At 40.2% G+C, this 23,115-nt stretch overlaps 1 protein-coding gene across 1 annotated transcript; it reads right to left on the bottom strand.

Moving 5' to 3' along the window:
- Positions 1-844: 844 nt before the first annotated feature.
- LOC121604393 (hemicentin-1-like) lies at positions 845-21,897 on the bottom strand. The gene is made up of 22 exons (XM_041933892.1): positions 21,817-21,897; positions 19,604-19,685; positions 17,395-17,742; positions 17,025-17,252; positions 15,478-15,735; positions 14,969-15,229; positions 14,397-14,657; positions 14,116-14,203; positions 13,959-14,016; positions 13,694-13,734; positions 11,376-11,466; positions 11,218-11,299; positions 9,808-10,122; positions 9,451-9,678; positions 8,836-9,105; positions 8,323-8,586; positions 7,805-8,074; positions 7,304-7,564; positions 6,213-6,294; positions 6,036-6,111; positions 5,278-5,438; positions 845-5,132 (listed from the first exon to the last, which is right to left on the bottom strand). Exons 1-22 carry the CDS (start codon positions 21,889-21,891, stop codon positions 5,075-5,077), a joined length of 3,858 nt encoding a protein of 1,285 aa, XP_041789826.1. The 5' UTR covers positions 21,892-21,897; the 3' UTR covers positions 845-5,074.
- Positions 21,898-23,115: the final 1,218 nt, after the last annotated feature.

The raw sequence follows: 23,115 nt of genomic DNA, 5'->3' as shown, positions 1-23,115 counted from the left end.
TAACAAGTCAAGATGGACAGAAAGAGTAGGCAAAAAATGAAAAATAATTTATCCAATGCAAACACCGACGCAATGACTGAGACTGAGCCGGGGATGAGAGCATGTGGCAGCGAGCAGGACTCGATTATACTGGCGGAGATACGAAAGTTAAGACAAGAACACACAGAGGCGGCTAAAGACAACAAGACGAGACTGGCAAGACTGGAAAGTAACATGAAGGAACTTGTTGAAAGGACGGCCTTGTTGGAACAGCAGACAGTGGAAATGGAGGAGAGGCTGGGAGATAATGAGGACAGGATGGTTTGGAGAGGTCGGTGGCCTTTCTCCTCCAAGAGGAAGCAAGATTATTAAAATGTGACGACTTGGAACCAAGAATGAGACCCCCCATCCTCCAGCAAGCTTGGAAGCAGAAGTCTACATTTGAGGGACAGATTGTTCACTTCAGAGAAAGAGGAAACAGGTACGGGATGTAATAAAGAAACTGAAGAGAAGAACGTGAATTCACAGTCCCCACTGCACAGCTGTTTTTGGAGGCAGGATCTAAGACATTCACTACACTGATGGAGGCTGCACCCGTGCTAAGAGAGATGGGCATCGACGTGGAGGAGGATCGGATTGAGAAACTTCAGAAGGTGATGATGCGAGGCAGCTGGAGTACAGTGACAGGCCGAGGGGAGAGGAGGGGCCAGCCTCGCATCACAGAGGAGGACACTGACAATGTAAGACCCTGCCAAAGTTCATGCAGATATTAGAAGAATAGAGCTGGTTTAATAAACTGTATTACTTACACAAATAAATAGAAAAGTTGGTTATTGTGAGCATAATTTCTGTTGATTGGGAGTAGGTTTAGCAACTTTTGTTTTACATCTGGGAGTTGCAAGTGCACATAGTGCCATTTCCCCATAGAGAACTAGCCACCACCCTCTGGGTGAGAGACATTTGGGAGTCATGTTCTACTGTTATTGTGAACTTGTTTTGAAAGAAGTGTGTATTTCTATGTCTTTTTCACTGTGTATCTTTCTTATGCACAATTGTTTTTATTTATATGAGGTGCAGAGTTAATGGTCTCAATACATCTCTACCATTTCTACCTGAAAAAGGGATAAAAGATAATATGGGAAGATATGTAATGGTTGTGGGCACTGTGGCATGACTATTTCAATATTAAATGTATATACCCCAAATAAAGAAAGCGTAACATTTGTTAAAACTTTAGCAAATATGCTGACAGCAAATGGGAAAGGAATGATAGTAATGGGCGGAGACTTCAACACTGTGCAAAACAGTAAATTAGATTGAGCACCAAAAAATCCAAAGTGTTAAATAATGTAATTACAGAGCTAGGCCTGGTTGATCCCTGGAGAAGGAAGAACCCTAGAGGAAAGGATTTTACTTTTTACTCCAATCCACACGGTAGCTATTCAAGGACAGACCTTTTTTTGTGTGTCACAACAACATTTATACAAAGTCACAGATTGTAACATTGAGAATATAGCCATTAGTGATCATGCCCCGATTACATTGACTGTGGATTTGGGTCAAGGATCTTGCTTCAAGTACTGGAGGTTTAATGTATCAATCCTATCAGATGAGAAGGTATTACAGGAAATAAAACAATGTTTAAAGGACTACTTTCAAATAAATGACAATGGGGAGGTATAACCATCAATTTTATGGGAGGCGGGAAAAGCGGTCGTAAGAGGGAAAATAATAGAAATAACATCTAGGCTGAAAAAAGATCATTTAGAGCAACAAAGAATCCTAGAAAACAGAATCAAAGAGTTAGAATTAGAGCATAAAAGAACATTAGCTAATTCCACATTCCTCCAACTGCTTTTAACATACAAAGCAGAAGGAAATTTACGCTTTACATCTCAAAGATATTGGTAATAGAGCTTGCTGAGAACACTAAACAAATAGGATAATTTTAAAAGAAGACATCCAGCGTCAAAACAAATTAGGGAAAAACCAACAGAGATAGCTGATGCATTTGCAGAAGACTATAAAACTTTATATAATGACTCAGAGCCTGATTCCATTGACAACAAAATACAAGAATTTCTAAACAAATTAAATCTACCATCATTATCAGCGGATGAAGCATCTGAAATGATTCAGCCAATTTCACTCAGGGAAATATCGGATACAATAAAAAATCTTAATAATAAATCCCCCGGCACAGATGGCTCTCTGTATAAATGCTTTACAGATGTGTTAATACCAGTACTACACAAGGTATTCAATTATGCTTAGTCATCAGGTGATTTAACAATAACATGGTTGGAGGCCATTATTTCTGTCTTACATAAGGAAGGCAAAGATCCAACAGCATGTGAGGGATACAGGCCTATTAGTTTACTTTGCAATGACTTAAAAATACTGACAAATATATTAGCACAGAGGATGCAAAGATGTATATCAAAATTAATCCAACCAGGTTTCATTCTAGAGATAAGGTGCCACTAACATTAGGAGACACTAAGCATTATGCCATGTACAAAAAATGGTGCCGACCATGTTGCTCAGTCTGGATGCTCATAAGGCATTTGATATGGTCAAATGAAGCTTCCTTTACCATACATTAGCAGCTTTTGGATTTCACTCATCCTTTATAGACTAATTATGTCAATTGGTCCAGACATACCGATAGAATCACTCCCATTCTTGACCCAGAAGACTCAAAAGAAACTTAAGATTGGAAATGAATGGATCAAGGGAACAATGAAAATATGGTCAAATGTACGTAAGAGAATAAAATTGTCAAAGTCTAGTAGCAGGGCCACTAAAATAGCTTCTAACCCAGACTTTAACCATCTACTATGGACTCAGGGTTAATATAGGTTGCACAGGTGTTTCAAGAGCAAACCTTGAATACATTTGAGCAACTCAAAAAGGAATTTAATTTACACAGTCATGATTTCTATAAATTCTTACGATTGTGACATTACTTCCAGAAACATTTATTATTATTATAACATTTAATATTTGTCCCAAAGGTTGTCCCAAACAAAGATGTACACTTCAGGATATGTCTCCTCTGAATGGGAAAATCCTCCAGATGTACGTATAATTAACAGAACTGGAGCAGATGGAGGTTGCTGTAGCTTCGTGCTTTGCAGCTCAATAACTTTATGTTGTAGGTTGTCGGTCACATCAGCCGGTGCCACATTAAACAGCAAATATCTCCAGTTTCTTCATGTCCTGAAACCAACATCTGAAGGAGTTTTCACACTCAGCAGCAGATTCAGACGTCACAGCAGCTTTTGTTCTTGCACAGCAGGAAAATGCAGTGTTTCTTCTTTCCAGCTGCCGGAGCTTGAGGCTCAGTTCAGAGAGGTTCTTGGTAATGTCCACCATGAAGGTAAAAATCACACAGACGCTTGCTATCACTGAGTTTCCACATCAGGTTTCTTTGTCTCCATGAATTAATCCAGACAAACAGACGCTTTGGAACAGTTTCACTTTGTCTGCTGCTCGCAGCTCCACAGCAGCAACAAGGCTCTCCTTCACAGGTCCTCCCTCTGAATGAGGCTTTAGCTTCTTAGCTATTAGCTCGCTCACCACAAGACTTGCCTTTATGACACTGTCTTTGTCAGGATGTGGTCTCGTGAAAGCTGCTTGTTGGAACACAGACTCCACTGAAGAGCATTAATTTTATCCAAGCACATTGGACCTCACAACTAATCCAGTTTAGCATGTTTGTTGTTGTAAAGCCTCTTGAGGTTAGCCTTCTTCACCACTGCCAGCCAGTCCACACAATCTAACTCGGACACACTGGTTTGTCTTCTCATTCAACAACAACAACAACAAATAAAATAATTTCTCCATTTCTCTTGGAAAGGGCGCCACACAAAATCTACTTCCGTTGTCTTGACAGCTGCCATAATGCAACGACATTATATGATGATGTGATATCACACACGACGCTTGTGTTGCGTTCAGGGACCACTCTAAAGATCGTGCAGCCTATATTTTATGTTAATTTTTTATCAGTGAAAACAACAGTAAATGCTTTTTATTTATGAATGGACCAGAGGTTCCCCAGCCTTTCCCAAGAAATCCAGAAATCCATCAGTGCAACTCGGGCAGCAATGATGTGACTCATATTTGATGTCCATTATCATGAACACCGGGTCTGAAGGGGTTATGTGTTTTTTCCACGATGAAAGCAGGGGAACAGCTTCAGCCTGACTTTTCTCTAACTGTGTTACCACAGCAGACATAGATGTTGGAAATCACTTTAACTACTTCCCCTGAACTAAAAGTTGGGCCATATTACATCTTAAAAAAGTAGCTCCTAGCTGGTCAAGTTAGATTAAACTCCTAAAAATATGTTGGACATGTGAGTCTATGGAAAAATGGGTGCAAGCATGGAGCAGATGGGTTCAGGTCCACTTACACACCAATAGTGTCACTCCAATAATTACCAGTTGTCAGCCTGATGTGATGTGAGGGTTATTGTGTGTTGCCAAAATGTACACAATGAGCCGAGCTGGACCCGGGAACTGCTTTTTCATGAGAATAGACATCAAACACATTCTTGGTACATTTGGTTCCAGACATCATAATATTTGAAGGCACACGTACAGTTTCAGACTTCCCTCATTCTGGTACCATTATATTCTGCAGGTCATAAAATGCATAGTAACATGAATATACAAAAAAATATATAATTTTGATGATAGTAAATGAAATCAATGCTTGTTCAAAGAGTAATTCACAAAGAAGCTCCAAACTCTGAGCGGCATCACATCCCTCAACAACTTCTTCAGGTATGTTTTGGGGCCAGGGGTCAGGTGGCCATGAAAAGCATGTTAAACAAGTAATGTTTGCAATTTAATGAATGAAAGGATTTCACACACACTCTTGAGAGCTGAGTAAAACACAAAGCTGAACACGGGTGAGTGTTCAGTTTATAAGATTCTCAAAGATACGTAGTGGTCTCTACCGTACCTTCTTGGCCCATCCTGAGAAATCTATTTTAACAATCCCACCAGCTTAAATCCAAATTATAAGGATGTATGAATAAACATGGAAATATCAGACTTTAAATGCACTCTGCCTGTTGCGCTCATCAGGATTTGTTGACTGTGCTGTACAATGCAGCTGGATCCTCTTCCTGACCCCCGGTTCTGAGAATAAAGAATAATTAATAATTCCCATCATATCTCAAAAATTATAATAATAAAAACTGAGCAGGAAAATGCAATGAACGTATTTCAAAGTTAGGTCATTTTAATCTTGCAGTGAGAATAGTGTATGTGAAGAGCTGCTCACCTCAGGGCAGAGCTGGTACTGATATATTTGATAGCACTGTACTCAGTGGCTTCTTGTTGTTCCATGTGTCTTAAGGGCTGAGCTGGTCTGATGTTGGAGTAGAGAAGATCTGACTGGTTGCTGGAGAAGAGGATGCTGGCGTACTGAAGGTCATCCTGCTCCTCAAAACACATTTCACAGAACACAAAAACATTTCACAACACACAACAGGATCTCACAAAAGACAGCATGTGTTAGCAGGTGTTAGCATGCCATCTTATCCATCTCTGATAACATAACCCTTCTGATGTCACTTACTGACTTCTCAGTCCTAACTATAATGTCATGTATGACAATATGTTGAAAACAAATTGAAAATTGTTGATCATATTAACTTGTTATTATCTCCTCTTCCATCCTTTCAAACTCAGTTTAAAATTCGTACAAGGATGCTGCTGAGAGTAACAGGAAATGGTTGAACTGTCGCCAGGGACCCTGGTTCTGTCCAATCACAAACAAGTTGGCCTACTTTTCCCACCATCTGAAATGTTGTGTTTTCTCAAATGTCCAGTTTTGTGTAAAGTTGTGTTTTGACCCTCAGGGCCACTGTAACATGCTGTTGTATGACAGAAGAAGCAGGGTAAAGAAATATAGAAGGACAGGACAAACAGTAGCAACAAGAAGTCCTTCTCAGACAGATGTCCTTTCTAGAAGCACTTAAAGACAGTTAGTGACTCAGCAGCATGAATGAACAGGAAGTGCTGTATATGTATAAGTACTGTAGCTATTCTCCCCCGCTCCCGGTTGCCTGGGCCCTCTTCAGTCTCAGAAGATTCATTGGAAGCCCTCTTTTTTCTGGTTGAGAGAATAAATAGAATACATGATTGAATGTTTTAATTCTGACAAACTTTCAATGATGTAAAATGCAATGATTCATTTTAAACCGAGCTTCTCACCTGATCCACAGGAAGACAGAGAGGGATATGATAACGAGAAGAACAACAGGGATTGTTACAGCAGCTATTAATCCCCCTGCCCCTGAGAAATGGTGATCAAAGCAAAACAGTTAATTCGTCTGACAGAAAATCATAAAATCTCCTAAAAACACTTGGCATTATTCATTGCCGTAAGCGCGCAGTAGCAGGATGACGAGTGTCAGAGCTTTTCTCATCTGGATCATGATGGTTGGACAGTAAGCAGACACTGTTTAGAGAGAGAGATGCCACAGAGCTAATCTAAAGGTCTTTGTGGTCCAGTGCTATGCTGTGCCTGATGCATTTCATCTGAGTGTAACACATAAACAAACGTCATTCACAGTAATAATGACAACAAATCTGTCAATATTGGTTTGAAAATGAACAAATGTGTGCTGAACATTCTCTTCTGGTGTGTACATCACATTGTAATACACTGACATCCAGTTTGGTATAGTGACAGAACTGTAAAGTAATTAACTGTAGTAATTAATTGACACATATTTGTGCCACATTTTCACTGCAGCTCATTTAGAGACACTGCTCACCAAGAAAATACAAGAATTATGGATCTCCTGAGAGACAAATTACATTGGAGCAACAGTCCTCCTGTGCTCCTCCAAGCTCTCCCAGACCAGTTGGAGATCAGTCCCATCACCTTCTCCTGGTGCCCCAAAAATATCCCAACTTTCCTTGCTGTGTCTCAATATTTTCACACACTTTATTGTGAAGAAATCTCACATCTTACATTAATAAAGCCTCATTAATTTTCTTTACGCTGGTGGTCAATGTCTAATAAAGCCTAAAGGACATCATCTGCAAACAACAGAAATTCCACCTTTGAGCTGTTGATCTGAGGTTCATCTCTAGTTGTCTTTCTTGGATCTCGGTATGAGCTTTTCTAGGATGTTTGTTTTTGAGTTATTTTTTTATTTGAAAGTGAATCCTTCCATCTGATAATGAGGAGTTGCACAAGAAAGGCTGACACTGATGGACGGTCATTAAGACCACATTTCCTGCATTGTATCACAAGATGCTTTGTGATCTCTGGTGCAGAATGTGTGCAAACGTACCTGCTACAACACTCAGATGTAAGGTGTTGTTAAGGCTTCCTCTTCTGTTCTGGGCTTCACAGTAATAATTCCCACTGTGTTCAGGCCTGGAGTCAGTGATGGTGAAGCTCTGTCCTGATGCTTGTGGTGAGGCTTTACTCTCCTTGTACCAGGTATAATTAGCTGCTGGGTTAGCATCACTGCTGCAGGTCAGAGTCACTGAACTGCCCTCCACTATCTCACCAGAGGGACTCACTGACACAGAGGGAAGCTTTGGAGCATCTAGAAAAGACAAAAGTAAATGAACAAAAATAAGGAAAGATATCATCTGTGCTCTATGCTGTGTTGAAATGAGCATTAGTCGTGTGTGTGGAAGCGTCAGAGGTGGTCTTGTGACTGGCAGCAGAGAGAACTGAAGAAAGCAGGTACGATTAACAAACTTGTCTCCTGGTTTTTACTGATTAAAATGATTTTTGTATTCATCAGCTGCATGTTGCTGTTTAGATAAGCTGCTTCACTCACATTTCACATCAACAAAGAAATCTTCAGATTGTTTCCTCCCAAGCTCGTTCTCAGCTGTACAGAAATACTGTCCAGCGTCAGAGGACTGGATGGACATGAAGACGAGCTGTGGTTCTTTACCGAGAGGATGAAGGGATTCATGTCCAGTCTCCTTGTACCAGGTATAACTAGCTGCTGGGTTAGCATCACTGTTGCAGGTCAGAGTTACTGAACTGCCCTCCACTATCTCAACAGAGGGACTCACTGAAACAGGGCGAAGCTTTGGAGCATCTGAAAAAGATATAAGTAAATGAACAAAAATGAGGAAAGATATCGTCTGTGCTCTATGCTGTGTTGAAATGAGCATTAGTCGTGTGTGTGGAAGCATCTGAAACTTCAGAGGTGGTCTTGTGACTGGCAGCAGGAAGAACTGAAGAAAGCAGGTACGATTAACAAACTTGTCTCCTGGTTTTTACGGATTAAAATTATTTTTGTATTCATCGGCTGCATGTTGTTTTTAGATAAGCTGCTTCACTCACATTTCACATCAACAAAGAAATCTTCAGATCGTTTCTTTCCAAGCTTGTTCTCAGCTCTACAGAAATACTGTCCAGCATCAGAGGACTGGATGGACCTGAAGACGAGCTGTGGTTCTTTACCGAGAGGGTCTGGATTTGCATTCCTCTTGTACCAGGTATAACTAGCTGCTGGGTTAGCAACACTGCTGCAGGTCAGAGTCACTGAACTGCCCTCCTCTATCTCAATAGAGGGACTCACTGACACAGAGGGAAGCTTTGGAGCATCTAGAAAAGACAAAAGTAAATGAACAAAAATAAGGAAAGATATCATCTGTGCTCTATGCTGTGTTGAAATTAGTTTTAATCGTGTGTGTGGAAGCGTCTGAAACTTCAGAGGTGGTCTTGTGACTGGCAGCAGGAAGAACTGAAGAAAGCAGGTACGATTAACAAACTTGTCTCCTGGTTTTTACTGATTAAAATGATTTTTGTATTCATCAGCTGCATGTTGTTTTTTAGATAAGCTGCTTCACTCACATTTCACATCAACAAAGAAATCTTCAGATTGTTTCCTCCCAAGCTTGTTCTCAGCTCTACAGAAATACTGTCCAGTGTCAGAGGACTGGATGGACCTGAAGACGATCTGTGGTTCTTTACTGAAACGATGAGAGTATTCATATATTTTCCTCTTGTACCAGGTATAACTAGCTGCTGGGTTAGCATCACTGCTGCAGGTCAGAGTCACTGAACTGCCCTCCACTATCTCAATAGAGGGACTCACTGACACAGAGGGACGCTTTGGAGCATCTGGAGGAGAAAAATGAACATGTTGAACATTTAATTTCAATTTGTTTGATGGCAATAAGGCCCATATCAGAAATGCCAAACTAGCTCATCTTACTTTTAACTTGAATTGAAAACCTAAACCACATAAACGTCACAGACAGAAAGACTCAAAATGTCCTACAGTTCATCAGTGCCAAGAGATAAGTATGCATCATTCCCACAATCTCACAGTGCAGTGATTTGTTTTTCATCTCATTCTGTACAATCAACCACCAAATACCAGTGAGTTTCACGCAGTTAAGGCAGAAAAAGTGAAAGGCTCCATCAGATGGTGTTACGTCAGTGGAAGACTGGAAGTAAACTCACACACTGGCGGAGAGGGGAACATCTCATATCCTCGTACAGCACAGGAAAAGCTGTCTGCCGGATAAAAGAAGCCTGAGTAAGAATCAGAGGCTTGCTCCCAAATTTTCAATCCATTCTTGTACCAGGTGTAGTGAAGATGACCAGGTAGACGACAACTGCTCTGACACTTCATCTCTGCCCAGCTATTAAACTGGTAGATCTCTAATCTGTCCACCTGCACCTGGAGATCTGAATATGTGAATAAGGAACACAAGTCTTTATTTTAGACTGAACTGTCAGCATATAAACACACAACAAACCATCATGAGATGTTGAACACTCGGAACTAAACTGATGAATATTCAGATGAAATGTTACCTGCGACAGTTACAGTGACTCCAGGTGAACCAGTATATTTCCCATCTGGTTGGTTTGTTGTGAACATGAACTTGTACTCAGCTGAGTTGCTCTCTCTCAGATCTCTGATTCTCAGAGCGCAGTTCTTGTCACCACCGCGCTGCAGATGTATTTGTTCATCACCTTTAAACCAGATTTCCTCCTGAACTTCCGTATCTTGCCCATTTATTCTGGTTGGGTATCTGTAGCTGCACTCTATGTCCACTGTTGAACCTTTTAAGGCACAGATCTGAGTAGAAGTGTAAGTCACTTCCCAGACATCTTCACCCTGTGCCACTGTACCACAAGAAGACATCAGGAGTCACAATCACAACTAATAACCTCACTTAACTATCAGGTAATGAGATAAAGGGGGAGGTAACTGGACAAGCTTCAAAATCCTCCATTTTTAGACCAGTTATCTGCAGTCATGGTCATAACAAGTTCCCAGTCATGCATCTGTCTTTCAGTTTTGGTCCATCCATTATAAAAACTGTCAGCAAAATGTCTGCAAAGTGCATCGAAACAACTATAAAAACAACAACTCATCCAAATAGAAAGTTCATAAAAAGACATTTAACACACTCTTCTGCGATCCAACAGAAGAGCAGTACATAAAATATTTAGAGTGGTTCTGTATCATTCTTTCCCCACAAAAATGATTTTTTTAACTTTTTAAACCAGGGTGAACAAAGGCACAGAGAAGCGTTTGCACAGTTATACACAGTCAGTGCAAAGGAAGACTGGAAAGTGTTTACATGCTTCCTACAGTTCATGTCTGAGCACTCTGAAGGTGCAGTGAAGTGAACAGGACTTGACCGGACCTTAATCCAGTTTACTGAATAGAGTTGTTTGGGCTTTTCTTGGTTAGTTCCCGCTCTGGTCAGGTTGCTGCTGAGTTAAGTGTGAAAACTAAAACAAAATGCAGAACAGTGAGGTATGTGATAGAAACAGAGATAAGAGATAAAAAAAACTTAAGTGTGAAATATCACACTTAAGCCAGACAGTACAAAAGGAACAAGCAGGGTTTGGGCCAGATGTGAGATGATTTAAAACTAGTTGAGACAGTATGCGATGAATTCCTTGTGAAGCTTGCGTCCCTCTAAAGAAATTAGCTGGTGCTTCTGCAACCAGGGTCAGCTTTACAACAAATTAAACAGGTAAACAGGTTTTCACAGGGTGAGGAGGAAACAGGTCTGAATAAAACCCTCAATATTCTCAGTTTACAGCATGAAACAGCTGCTATACACAAAGTCCAAGAATAAAGGAGATCGGCAAACAAAACATCCCGAGTTTCCAAACCAACATTTGTGTCACAAAAACAAGTATTTCTGAGAAGTTTCCCCTCGTGTAGCGCAGTGAACATGACTGATATATATAGATATACAGTACCTGACGCAAAGAGGAGGAAGACAGCAAATCCTCTTGCTGCTGCAGGTGAACTCATAGCTGCTCCGCTCATCTCTCTGTGAGGCTTCACAGACAATAAAACACGTCAGCAGATTAAAAAATAAAATATACAGGTGGTATAAATGAACAATTCTACTTACGCTGAAGAAGGGCGTCAACTTTCCACTGTGGTCAACAAGCAGAAGACAGAGATCAGGCTGGTGACCGACAAGATTTCCTTCCTCTTTAGGTCTTCAATATGTGGCCAAATGCCAGTAAACACCCACATCACAACAGTGAGGTGGTTTGCAAACTTTAAATTTATTTTTAGAATGTTGAATATGTATCGCTGCCAACATCCCACTGACCCAAGAAAAGACCATTCAAAAAGAGGAAAACACACATATTTAACCTCTTCTGTACTGCAGCAGTGCAGGACATCAAATGCTGAGCACAGTGCTGTGAAACACATTTTGTTTTAAAGTTAAAGAAAAAAAAGAGGATGTCACACAGTCTGCAGGTGTAGTGAAGTCGAGTATCAACTGGCGTGTTATTTGTCTCTTGGTTTGTTTCCTCTCTGTTCACACTGCGGTCGGGTCACTGCAGTTGGCTGAGAGAAACTGTAAGAAACTTATACGCCTGTTCATGTTAACACACATCAAGAGCACTGTATGATCTGGTATGGACACACAGTGGTGACATAATCATGTTGATTAGAAAAAGTCATTTTAAGACTTTGCCTTGTTTAGGTGCTTCAGCTGGATAAAGAGACATTATCCATTGAAATTGGAATAAAAAATATGAAAAAAAAACTCACAAATCTCACAGTATGCAGCAAAATAACACAAAAACTACTGACATTGATGGATACAACTGGAGGTAAGAGAGAAGATTTGTGTTTTTGTTATTTGGCTGAACTGAGCCTTTAAAGCAGACAGTGAAGGAAGCTCTCAGAGTGATGAATGTGCCAAACTAAAGCTTCCACATTTATTGGTATTATTTCCAGCCATGTAGTTGTTATAAGTGGATGGAAACTGTATTTACACGTGTGCTCAAAGTGGTCACAATGCATGCATGACCACATCCAGAGGTGGTTGGGCTGACTGGATCACAATGTGTCCTCAATGTATCAATGCAAACAACATTTAACCATCCCTCACTGGTTGGTATGTCAATTTTTAATTTACATTATGTTCACATTTTATGATTGAAACTATTTGCATTTTCACTTGTTTACCCTGGACAGTTCATTTATGAAGCATTAGAGGTCATCATGTCAACATCAACATCTATGGCTTATTGCAAGAGCAACAAACTCTTTAAAACGACTTGTTTCAGTGGAACAAAGACTCATAATTAAGGAGTTGCACAAGCTTATCAGTAATGAGCTTTTATTCTGAAAAAAACTTCCCTTCTCGTGAATCCCGACCTACTCTGCTACTTTGAATGAGCCCAAAGAATTTAAAAGGGCTGCATGGAGATTTACAGCTCAAATATAAGTTCAGGTCATCTTCAGTAAAAATTACACAGTGGCACAGAGTTAATTTCATGAATGAAAACTGTGACAAAATCTGTTATTTTTCACCTTTTTGTCCATGACTAAGACAAGACGAAGACAAGACAGCAGTGCCGAAATTAAACACTAACTCTGACTACATCAACATGCAAAACTGATCACAAGAAACAATGAGACTAAAATATAGTTTAAAAAATTAAAACCTGACCAAAATCTCTTTTTATTTTCATTGAGAACAAGGAGCTCAATGCAGAAGTTTCATTTCCTGTGCTGCACACACCAGGGTGACGGCAGCACATCACACTCAGGACTCTGTGTGTGTGTGTGTGTGAGAGAGAGAGAGAGAGAGAGAGAGAGAGAGAGAGAGAGAGAGAGAGAGAGAGAGAGAGAGAGAGAGAGAGAGAGAGAGAGAGAGAGAGAGAGAGAGAGAGAGAGAGAGAGAGAGAGAGAGAGAGAGGCAAAGCATCTGTCGGCAAAAGACAGGTGTCAGTTATACGCTGGTGTTTCTGTGTGTGTGTGTGTGTGGACATGTATAACTCATGTTGTGGGGACATAAGTATGCTTGGATATCAGCTGATCTAATCAATAAATCATGTTTGACACCTTGATATGATTCAGCTCAGTCAGCAGCACCACATTCTCCTAAACTGACTGTTGCTGTTGCTGACTGCCTGCGCTGCTGACTCCTACCTGCTGCTGCTGCTGCTGCTGCTACTGAAAACTGAGCATGAAAATGTTTGGAGCTGAAGGTAAATGCATCCACATCCGCCACCTCCTCCACAGCCTCGCTCTCCACTGTGATACTTTAATATCATACTACTGAGTCCTGCCTCTGGTTCAGCTGCACCTGAAGGAATTCACACAATCTTGTGTAATGTTGTGGTTGAACAATGATTATAAATCTGAAGTTAGCCTGCTTTGTTCGACGCAGGAGGCTCTAACCTGACCATGTCTTCCTGCTACTCCGTGTCTGAGATGTACTCATACACAGGAGAAGGGTCTACCTGATGGGGAGAGATGAGAAAATAAGGCTCAATGGACCACATTCATGAAAAATTTTAAACATCTACTTAATCATGTTTAAAAGTGAATGATTTGCTGAGACTGTGTTACAGACAAATGCATTACTTAAAAAAACACCTTCTTCACTTTCCAGAGAAGCTCATATGAGCCAGTTATTTAGACCTGTGACATAGGAACAGTTTTGTCAGCAGGGCCTCTCTCTTACCTCTATCATCTCTACAGGTTCATGCGGTTCAGCGGTGACAATCACAGTTTTCTTCTTCCTGGATTCAGTCAAACACAAACATAAAATGAAACATAAACACAGGAAGCTGGCAGAAGAAAATTAAAAGGTGGCCGAATTGATTCACTGACTGTTTTACCTCATCCACAGATGCAGGAGAAGAAGAGGAATCACCATCAAGCCCATCAGAGTCAGCCTGATGATATTCATTATCACTGCTGAATTCCCTGGAAGTATAGATAGATATGTATACCTCACTAGTGGGATTAGACTGATAAATCGCTTTGGCAGGTGATACTATCTGACTGTCTGTCTGAAAGACAGGGGATGTTATTGTCTTTGCACCAGTTATGTTAAATATTCAACATGTGATCTGGTGCAGTGAACAGGTGTGTGTGCAGGTTAATGAACATGACTTACCTGCCACAACATTCAGATGTAAGGTGGAGTTGTGACGTCCTCTTTTGTTCTGGACTTCACAGTAATAATTCCCACTGTGTTCACCTATGAAGTCAGTGATGGTAAAGTTCTGTCCTGATGCTTTTGGTGAGTCTTCATTCTCCTTGTACCAGGTATAATTAGCTGCTGGGTTAGCATCACTGCTGCAGGTCAGAGTCACTGAACTGCCCTCCTTTATCTCCCCAGAGGGACTCACTGACACAGAGGGAAGCTTTGGAGCATCTGGTGAAATATATGCAAACTCATTTGTGTGATTTTAGGCAAAGGCTCTCTGAGTGTGGTACCATCTTGCAAAGGCAGACTGGTTGCAAGAGTATATACTGAGGCAAACATATTCACAAGTTTCTACAAACATTTAGACTTTTCATGCACCATGGCTGATGTGCAGTATCCAAATCCATGAACCACTGCTGTGTGTGAAGGAGGTAACTGCAAACTTCACACAGCTGACCTTTAAGTCTGCAGCTGGTCGGACTGTTGAAGTCGTTTTCATCAATCATCAGATCAGTGTCGAAGTGATGCTTTCTACTTACACAGGACATCTATACAGAGAGATGGAGAGTTGATCTGTCCGTACTGATTTTCAGACTTGCAGAGGTAGATACCGCTGTCCGTAGAGCTGATGGAGGTAAAACGATAGATGCCCTCTGGTCCTTGAAGCAGTGTTTGGCTCTCCTTGTACAAGGTATAAGTAGCTGCTGGGTTAGCATCACTGCTGCAGGTCAGAGTCACTGAACTGCCCTCCACTATCTCACCAGAGGGACTCACTGACACAGAGGGAAGCTTTGGAGCATCTGGAAAAAATAAAAGTAAATGAACAAAAAGGAGGAACAATGTCATCTGTACTCTATCCTGTGTTGAAATTAGTTTTAGTCGTGTGTGTGGAAGTGTCTAAATTTCAGAGGTGGTCTTGTGACTGGCAGCAGGAAGAACTGAAGAAAGCAGGTCCGATTAACAAAGTTGTCTCCTGGTTTTTACTGATTAAAACATTTTTTGTATTCATCAGCTGCATGTTGTTTTTTAGATAAGCTGCTTCACTCACATTTCACATCAAGAAAGATATCTTTAGTTTGTTTCCTCCCAAGCTTGTTCTCAGCTGTGCAGAAATACTGTCCAGTGTCAGAGGACCGGATGGACCTGAAGACGAGCTGTTGTTCGTTTTTAAGCAGTGTTTGGTTCTCCTTGTACCAGGTATAATTAGCTGCTGGGTTAGCATCACTGCTGCAGGTCAGATTCACTGAACAGCCCTCCACTATCACACCAGAGGGACTCACCCACACAGAGGGAAGCTTTGGAGCATCTGGAGGAGAAATAAACATTAACTTTAATGTGAGAATGTTATTCTAAAACATATTGTTTTATTTGCTATTGTTTGTATAAAGAAAATAATTCATAATCCAAGACAGTAAAACAGGATACATTTCTTCTTTTTAATAATTGATTATTCCTGCAAGGCAGAGTGCTGATCCTCTCATGTAGTGGTGAGGACAGACAATTGATCAATATAATATATACACAGCTTTATAGCAGTAGAGTACAATAATTTTCCTTTTTCCCCCTTTTCCCTTCAGTTTTTTCTCCTGATTTTTTGGGCACTGAGTCCAACATCTGGCTGAGGCCTGGAAAAAATTTCCAATGATTCCATACTTGTTGGTTACACCCTTAAAGACAACCATGTAGCTTACCAACACAAGGTGATAATAGGCTGGACTGCAAAGAGAACACTAGTGCCATTGTTTTAAGGATATAAAGGCAATCCAGGCTGATTTATCTCAGGAAGCTCCAGTCAGTGATGGCAGCAGGTAACTACTGCATGTGTTTAATTAAAACAGTTTAGTAAAGTGTCCTTTGTTTATGCTGTTGCCAGTTGGGGGTGCCGCTTAAGGTCAGACGGCAGGAACAACATCAATAACTGACCAGAAAGGCACGATCCATTACTGGCTTGACCCACTGACTCACTAGAAATGATCATGGAGCAAAGAATGGGCAGGAAGCAGAGTGAGGACAAGCAATCTGAGATGTTTTTTGTGCTTGTTATGCTCAGGTGCTCTTCATAGAGATTCAGGATGTCTGTTTTACCTGCTGCAGTGAAGATCTTTAACTAACATTATTCTATCATCACTGTCACTGTTGTTGGCACTGTATCATTAAACTATCCCTCATTCCTGTTTGTATGCAACAACAACCACAGTCCTCAAAACATCAGAGGACAGAGCTGAATATGTTGTTTGATCTAAACATTTGCTGGGGAACTGGACCTCTTCCCTCAAGTTACCTCAGAGGAGACTTGACAGTTATCTATGAAGCTGCATGCACATGCACACACACACACACACACACACACACACACTTGTATGGTCAGCCACAAAGTATAAGTCAAGTACTGTCATACATATTAAAGAAGCATGCATTCATGGTTCAGTACACTAGCTAATATGCTAATGCTAAAGGCTTTACATTAGTGGAGGACTGTGGAGTAATATGTTGCTAGCATCAACAAAGCAGATTGTGTGTATGTTGTACAGTACCCTAGCTAAAAAGCTCCACCAGGTGGCTTTACGTTCGTGGAGGACTGTGGAGTAAACTCACACACTGGAGGAGAGCGGGAGGCCTCATATCCATCTATAGCACAGGAATAGACGTCTGCGGCGCCAACGTAGTCTGAATAAGAATCAGATACTTCCTCCCAAATTTTCCATTCATTCTTGAACCAAGCGTAGTGAAGATGACCTGGCAGACGACAACTGCTGCGACACGTCATCTCTGCCCAGCTAAAAGGCTTCTGGACCTCTAAACTGTTCACCTGCACCTGGAGATCTGAGTATGTGAAAAAGGAACAGAGGACTTCATTTCAGACTGAACTGTCAGCATACACACACATATAAGCACACACCACTAACTTTCATGAGATGTTGAACACTTGGAACTAAACTGATAAATATTCAGATGAAAATGTTACCTGCGACAGACAAAGTGACTCCAGGTAAACCAGTATATTTCCCATCTGGTTGGTCTGTTACAACTACAAACTTGTACTCAGCTGAGTCTCTATCTGTCACGTCTGTGATTCGCAGAGTGCATTTGTTCTGATCACAGTCATACTTCACACGTCCTGAATATTCTGGGTCTGTTCTCAGATCCACATAATCACCATTTCTCTTCTGTTTCGTAAACCAGAATTTATTCGTAACAATTGTAACTGTGGGCGGGTATCTGTAGGTGCAGTGTATTTCTGCTGTTGATCCTTTTGAGGCACAGATCTGAGGAGGATTGCATTTAACTTCCCAACCACTCTGGCCCTGCACCGCTGTAACACAAGAAGACATCAGACGCCACAATCAGATTCAGAACAAATCAGAGAATAGACTCATTTTAATTATCTATTTTTCTAGAACTGAATTGAACTGCATTTCTAATACTACTTCCAGCATTACATCGGAGCTGCATTCAGATCATAAAAAAAAGGTTTTAGTCCTATTTTTTATCATGGCAAAGTGACTAAAGTGTAATGATGTTAATGAGGCTCTGTCGTGAAGACAGAACAAGTGTTCGGCTGCATGTTGTTTCACTCGAGGTCAGAAAGCATCGTGTGATACAATGCATGGAAGGTAGATTTAATGACCGACCATCTTCATCAAACCCTTCTTTTGTAACTTGAAAATTGACAGATAACAGTTTAATTGGGGAGGGACATTTTTTTGTTTTCAAAAAATAATAAATTCCAAAAGTCTAAAACAAACAAGAAATGCATCAGCTTGTATGTGTTCAGGGAGGGGATGTCAGCTGATGATACTGTTACTACAAGCACTTTGACAAGCTTCTTAACCTGACAGTCTCTTCCTCTGGATAGGAGGCTCAAGAAAAGATGTTTGGGTATCTGGGAGTTAGACTCTGCCTTCCAAGAAAAGCTGATACCAAGATCCAAGAAAGTCCAGATTTCATGTTGTGTCTGGACCAGTGGTCTTGGTCGTTTTTGTACCCTGTTTCATAATGAAGAGCTCATAGGAATTAGGTAAACCTTTTTAAATGTGTTCTGTCAGCCTTTACAAGGTTCAAGAATGTGGTCCCTGATGTGTTTGTGGGGGTCTTGCTGCAGCTTTGGCATCTGCATCTGTCTTGTTATCTCTCCTGTTTATATTTGTGAACAGAATCTAAAGGGAGAATTATGGGGATGTTAGGGTGGCTTTTCTGCTCTTTCCAGATGATCCTGTCCGACTGGCTCGTTATACATTGACCTCTAGTGTGCCTAAAAATGCAGGCCTTCATATTTAGGAAGAGAGCTGTGCTCATAGATACAAGCAGCCAAAGTAACACAGACCACATCAGGAACCACAATCAAAATCAATGACTTCACTCAGTTAATGAGACAAAGCGAATTATAACTATTTTGGGGGAAAGGTAACTTGGACAAGCTTCTGAATCAGAATCAATTTTCAGACCAGTTACCTGCAGTCATTGTCATAAAAACTTCCGAATCATGCCTCTGTCTACCTAGAACTCAACTGAAATATAAAATTATTTCGGACCTTTATCATACTTTATCATTGTAAGGACATACGAATACTTATTACTTCTGGGTGTTTCATCTTTTGTCTATTAATTTTAAAAATTGTAAATTGTAAAAAAGTGAATTTTTGTGTCAACAAAAAAGTCCTCCAAACTTTGATAAAGTACATGGTATAAAACTGAGACAAAAGCAGAAAACTGCAGTCAACACTGAGCACTGAACAAGAGTAAGTAGCAGGGTTTTGTGCAGAAGTAAGACAATACAAAAGAAGTTGAGACAGTATGTGATGACTTTCCTGTGAGGCATACTATGTCCCTCCAAAAAACTAAAAAATATTCAGCTGCCACATAAGGTGGTGCTTCTGCAACCAGGGTCGGCTTTAGAACAAATTAAACAGGCATTCATAGGTTGAGGAGGGAACAGGTCTGAATAAAACCCTCCAAAAGCGAAGAAAAAAAGGCAGCAGGTGATTTTAGGCAAACAAAATACAAGATCTTCCCAATATCCAGTACAACTGACACAACAAAAACAATAACTGTCAAAATAAATTGTTATCGTCTGGCGAGTTTCAACAATTGTGCGCAAAACCAACATTTGCGTCACAAAAACAGGCATTTCTGAGAAGCTGAGCATGTTGAATGTGACTGTAGATATACAGTACCTGACACAAAGAGGAGGAAGACAACAAATCCACTCGCTGCTGCAGGTAAACTCATAGCTGCTCCTCTCATTTCTCTGTGAGGCTTCACAGACAACAAAACAGGTCAACAGAATAAAAAGCAGAATAAAAATTCTACTTTCAATGAAGAAGGGCGTCATCTTTCCTCTGTGGTCAGCAAGCAGAAAAGCAGATATCAGGCTGGTGAACAACTAGATTTCCTTCCTCTTTAGGTCTTAAATATGTGGCCAAATGTCAGTAAATTCCCACATCACAAAAGTGTTGTGGTGGTTTGCAAACTTTTAATTTAATCTAATTACAGAGAACACTGTTGTAGCCTGTTGAACGTGTTTTGCTGCCAACATCCCACTGACACAAGAAAACACCATTTAAAAAAAGGAAAACCCACAAATCTTATCTCTTCTGTCCTGCAGCAGTCTGGGAAGCCAAAAGTCAAATGCTGCAAAACATGCAAAAAAAAAAAAAAAAAAACAGAGAAAACAAAAGTGTCTTTTTTTACAGGTATAGTTTGTAACTCACTCAGTTATTCTGACTTTGTATCAGTGTAACACAAAGCACATCTGACACCAAATCACTTCTTTTGATAGTAAATATTTACACATGCCCTCTGTAGTTAATCTCTATGTGCACTGAGGCAGGTTGTCATACAGTGTGCAGGTGTAGTGGAAGAACAGGAATGCATTGGACTAGGGAACCATGAGACAATTTTACTGGACAGGATGAAAAGCAGAGTATGCATTAGAGGAAGGGAAATGACATGTGATTTTTCTCTTGGTTTGTTTCTTCTCTGTTCATGCTGTGGTCAGGTTGCTGTTTGCAGAGAAATGCAGAACATTGAGATGTGAGAAACTTATGTGGCTGTTCAAGTTAACCATATATGAACATGTAATGCACATAACCAAGCAGACTGGTAGGATCTAGTATGGATACACTATGGTCTTATGATAGTATGATTCAACATTTGAAAAAAACTTCCAATCCTCTGAGTATAATAATTTAATTCTAAAATCCAACCCTTTTTGTACACTACCATTCATCTCTAAAATGCTCAAGAGGGTATTTATGCCTCAACTCATGATCTACCTTGATGACAAGTCACACTTTTTGTACAAATGCAAAACTACTAGTCAGAAAGCTCCATAGTTCACCACAGAGTTCCACAAGGTTCAGTGTTGGGGCCACTCCTGTTTATCATTTACCTCCTTCCCAGTGGTGTATGTTAGTAATGACGGGCCCTAGTGCAGGCTATTATGATGGTCCTTGAGCTCCTTAGTTAAGAAGCAAACAGGCACACACATATGCACACAATTGGATTTTTTTTTTTTTTTTTTACCACATTCACCAGACCCATCATGAGAGCCAACCCACCTAACCTACCACCAAAAATATATCTTAATCAACACCTGCACCCAATCCAACCTGCAAATCACCAACTTTATGCATTACAGCAGCACAAGTATCAGCACAGCTGTCAGGATAGCTCTGCAATCTGCTTCCTGCACTCTGCAACAGGCTGATTCTGCTACTGGAGCAGATACTGATCAAATACAGACTTAAGGTTGGACAACAACATATTACCCAGAATTATTCATTGCGTCTGTATATGACATGAATCCCAGAGAAAATAAGAAAATATTCATTCAACTGAATCATTTTTGTATAGGTTCTTCATAGTTTTTATGGTATATGTAGAATAAGCCTATAATTGTGTTATACTTTTCTGCTACTGACGTTTTTTTAATAAAGTTACTCACACCATGACAGAGGTGAATGTGCACATTTGAGGATATACAGTATAAACTAACTGTTCTCTCATTGAAAACCCAGTAAAGGCAGCTGAGAGATAGCAAAGCACTGTTCAAAGCGTTTTCACCACAGTTCTGCTAGAGGTGCACTTGCTGTCGGGTGGGGCCCACTCATGACACGGTCCCCAGTGCAATTGCACTGTCTGCACTGTCTATAGCTACACCCCTGCTCCCTCCCCTTGGCAACATCCTCCACCCCTACGGTGTTCATTTTTGTAGTTATGCTGATGATACACACCTTTATATGTCCGCTAAGCCTGTGACATCCCATCAGCCTAAATGGTACCTCAGGTCAAAATGATGATGATCTATGATTTTTTTTTTTCTTAAACCTAGTGCTTGAAATAAATGTGCTAAATGAGCTAAACTGTAAGTGTAGATTAACAATACCTGGCAAAGAGAGGAGGAAGATAACAAATCCACTGGCTCTGCAGTCAAACCCATAGTTGCTCTTCTTGCCTTCATGTCTAACCCCAGGAACAATAACACACATCAGCAGGTGAATATTATGCCCAAGAAAGAAACCAGTCAGTCAGTTTTTTGCTGACTTTTTAAAAACTGTTTTATCACTCGGAGAAGCACTTTCAAAAGCTTTTGTCTGGACTAAATTTAAAAATGAACTTGAACTTACCAATTGTGGCCTCTCACTCTCACTCAGGGAAACTGCAGTCTGCATTTAATGTGATGAACCTGCTGTGTTTCTCGACAGAGGAAGAACTCGATCTTTAGTTTAATTGACTAATCTTTCACTGCAGAAATTGTGCATGTAACTTTGTTCAGAAAATCAGAAAAAGTACAAAATCAATATAAGAGACTACACACTAGGTCAAACATTGCCATACAGAAAGTTTTATCAACTTTGTCTAGAGGCATTGTTGTCAATACTGAATGCTGGACTTTTAAGAACAATAAAAGGAAGCTGGTCCAGTTTGGGACAGTGGACCACCTGAACAAGACCAGCACTGACATTACAATGATGTGACCAACTGACCTATAGAATGAAGTTCAACACTTTGCATCAGCAGCCCTGTTGTTTTGCCTGGATGTCTTGATTATTTGAAAATCTTCTTTCAAAATCTTGGGCTATTTGAAGGTGAAGATGTGTTATCAACTAATTATGGTCAAGGGATGAAATCCATCTAAAATGGTTTACAAATCTGCTCTATTTAACCAGAGAAGTAAACAACTGGGGGGTAGCTGGCTTTACAAAGCACATCAATACACTGTAAACAGAACAAAATTACCCATTTAAGTTTAAAGAAGAGCAGAACCACTTCGACTCAAACAGTGGAACAAAACTTTTTTGTTGTTTTGAGCCAAAAAGAAAAATATAGAGCATAGGTCAAATACAGACATGATGATAGAGGTAAAATGGGAATAATGCAAAACAAAAACAGGTGGGCCATGTAAAAGCTGTAGTAAGAATACAGAAAGCAGACAGAAAGACAAAGACAATTTGATAATGTTACAGGAGTAAAAATAATTCAAAGAATGTGTTAAAGTATTGACAATAGATATTTTAATTAAAATAAAACCACTTGAGATAAATAAAAAAGTAAAAAACAAAACAAAATGAAAATGTACTTGACAGGATGTTAAAAATACTTTAGTCCAATATGTCTCTTTATTAACACCTAGTGGCAGCAAAAGGAAACTACAAGTGTCTAGCAAATGGACAATATCCACAAA

Source organism: Chelmon rostratus, chromosome 3 (genome assembly GCF_017976325.1).
Source record: "Chelmon rostratus isolate fCheRos1 chromosome 3, fCheRos1.pri, whole genome shotgun sequence".
In the NCBI taxonomy this organism is placed as follows: Eukaryota; Metazoa; Chordata; class Actinopteri; order Chaetodontiformes; family Chaetodontidae; genus Chelmon; species Chelmon rostratus.
This window is presented reverse-complemented; position numbering and strand designations above follow the sequence as displayed.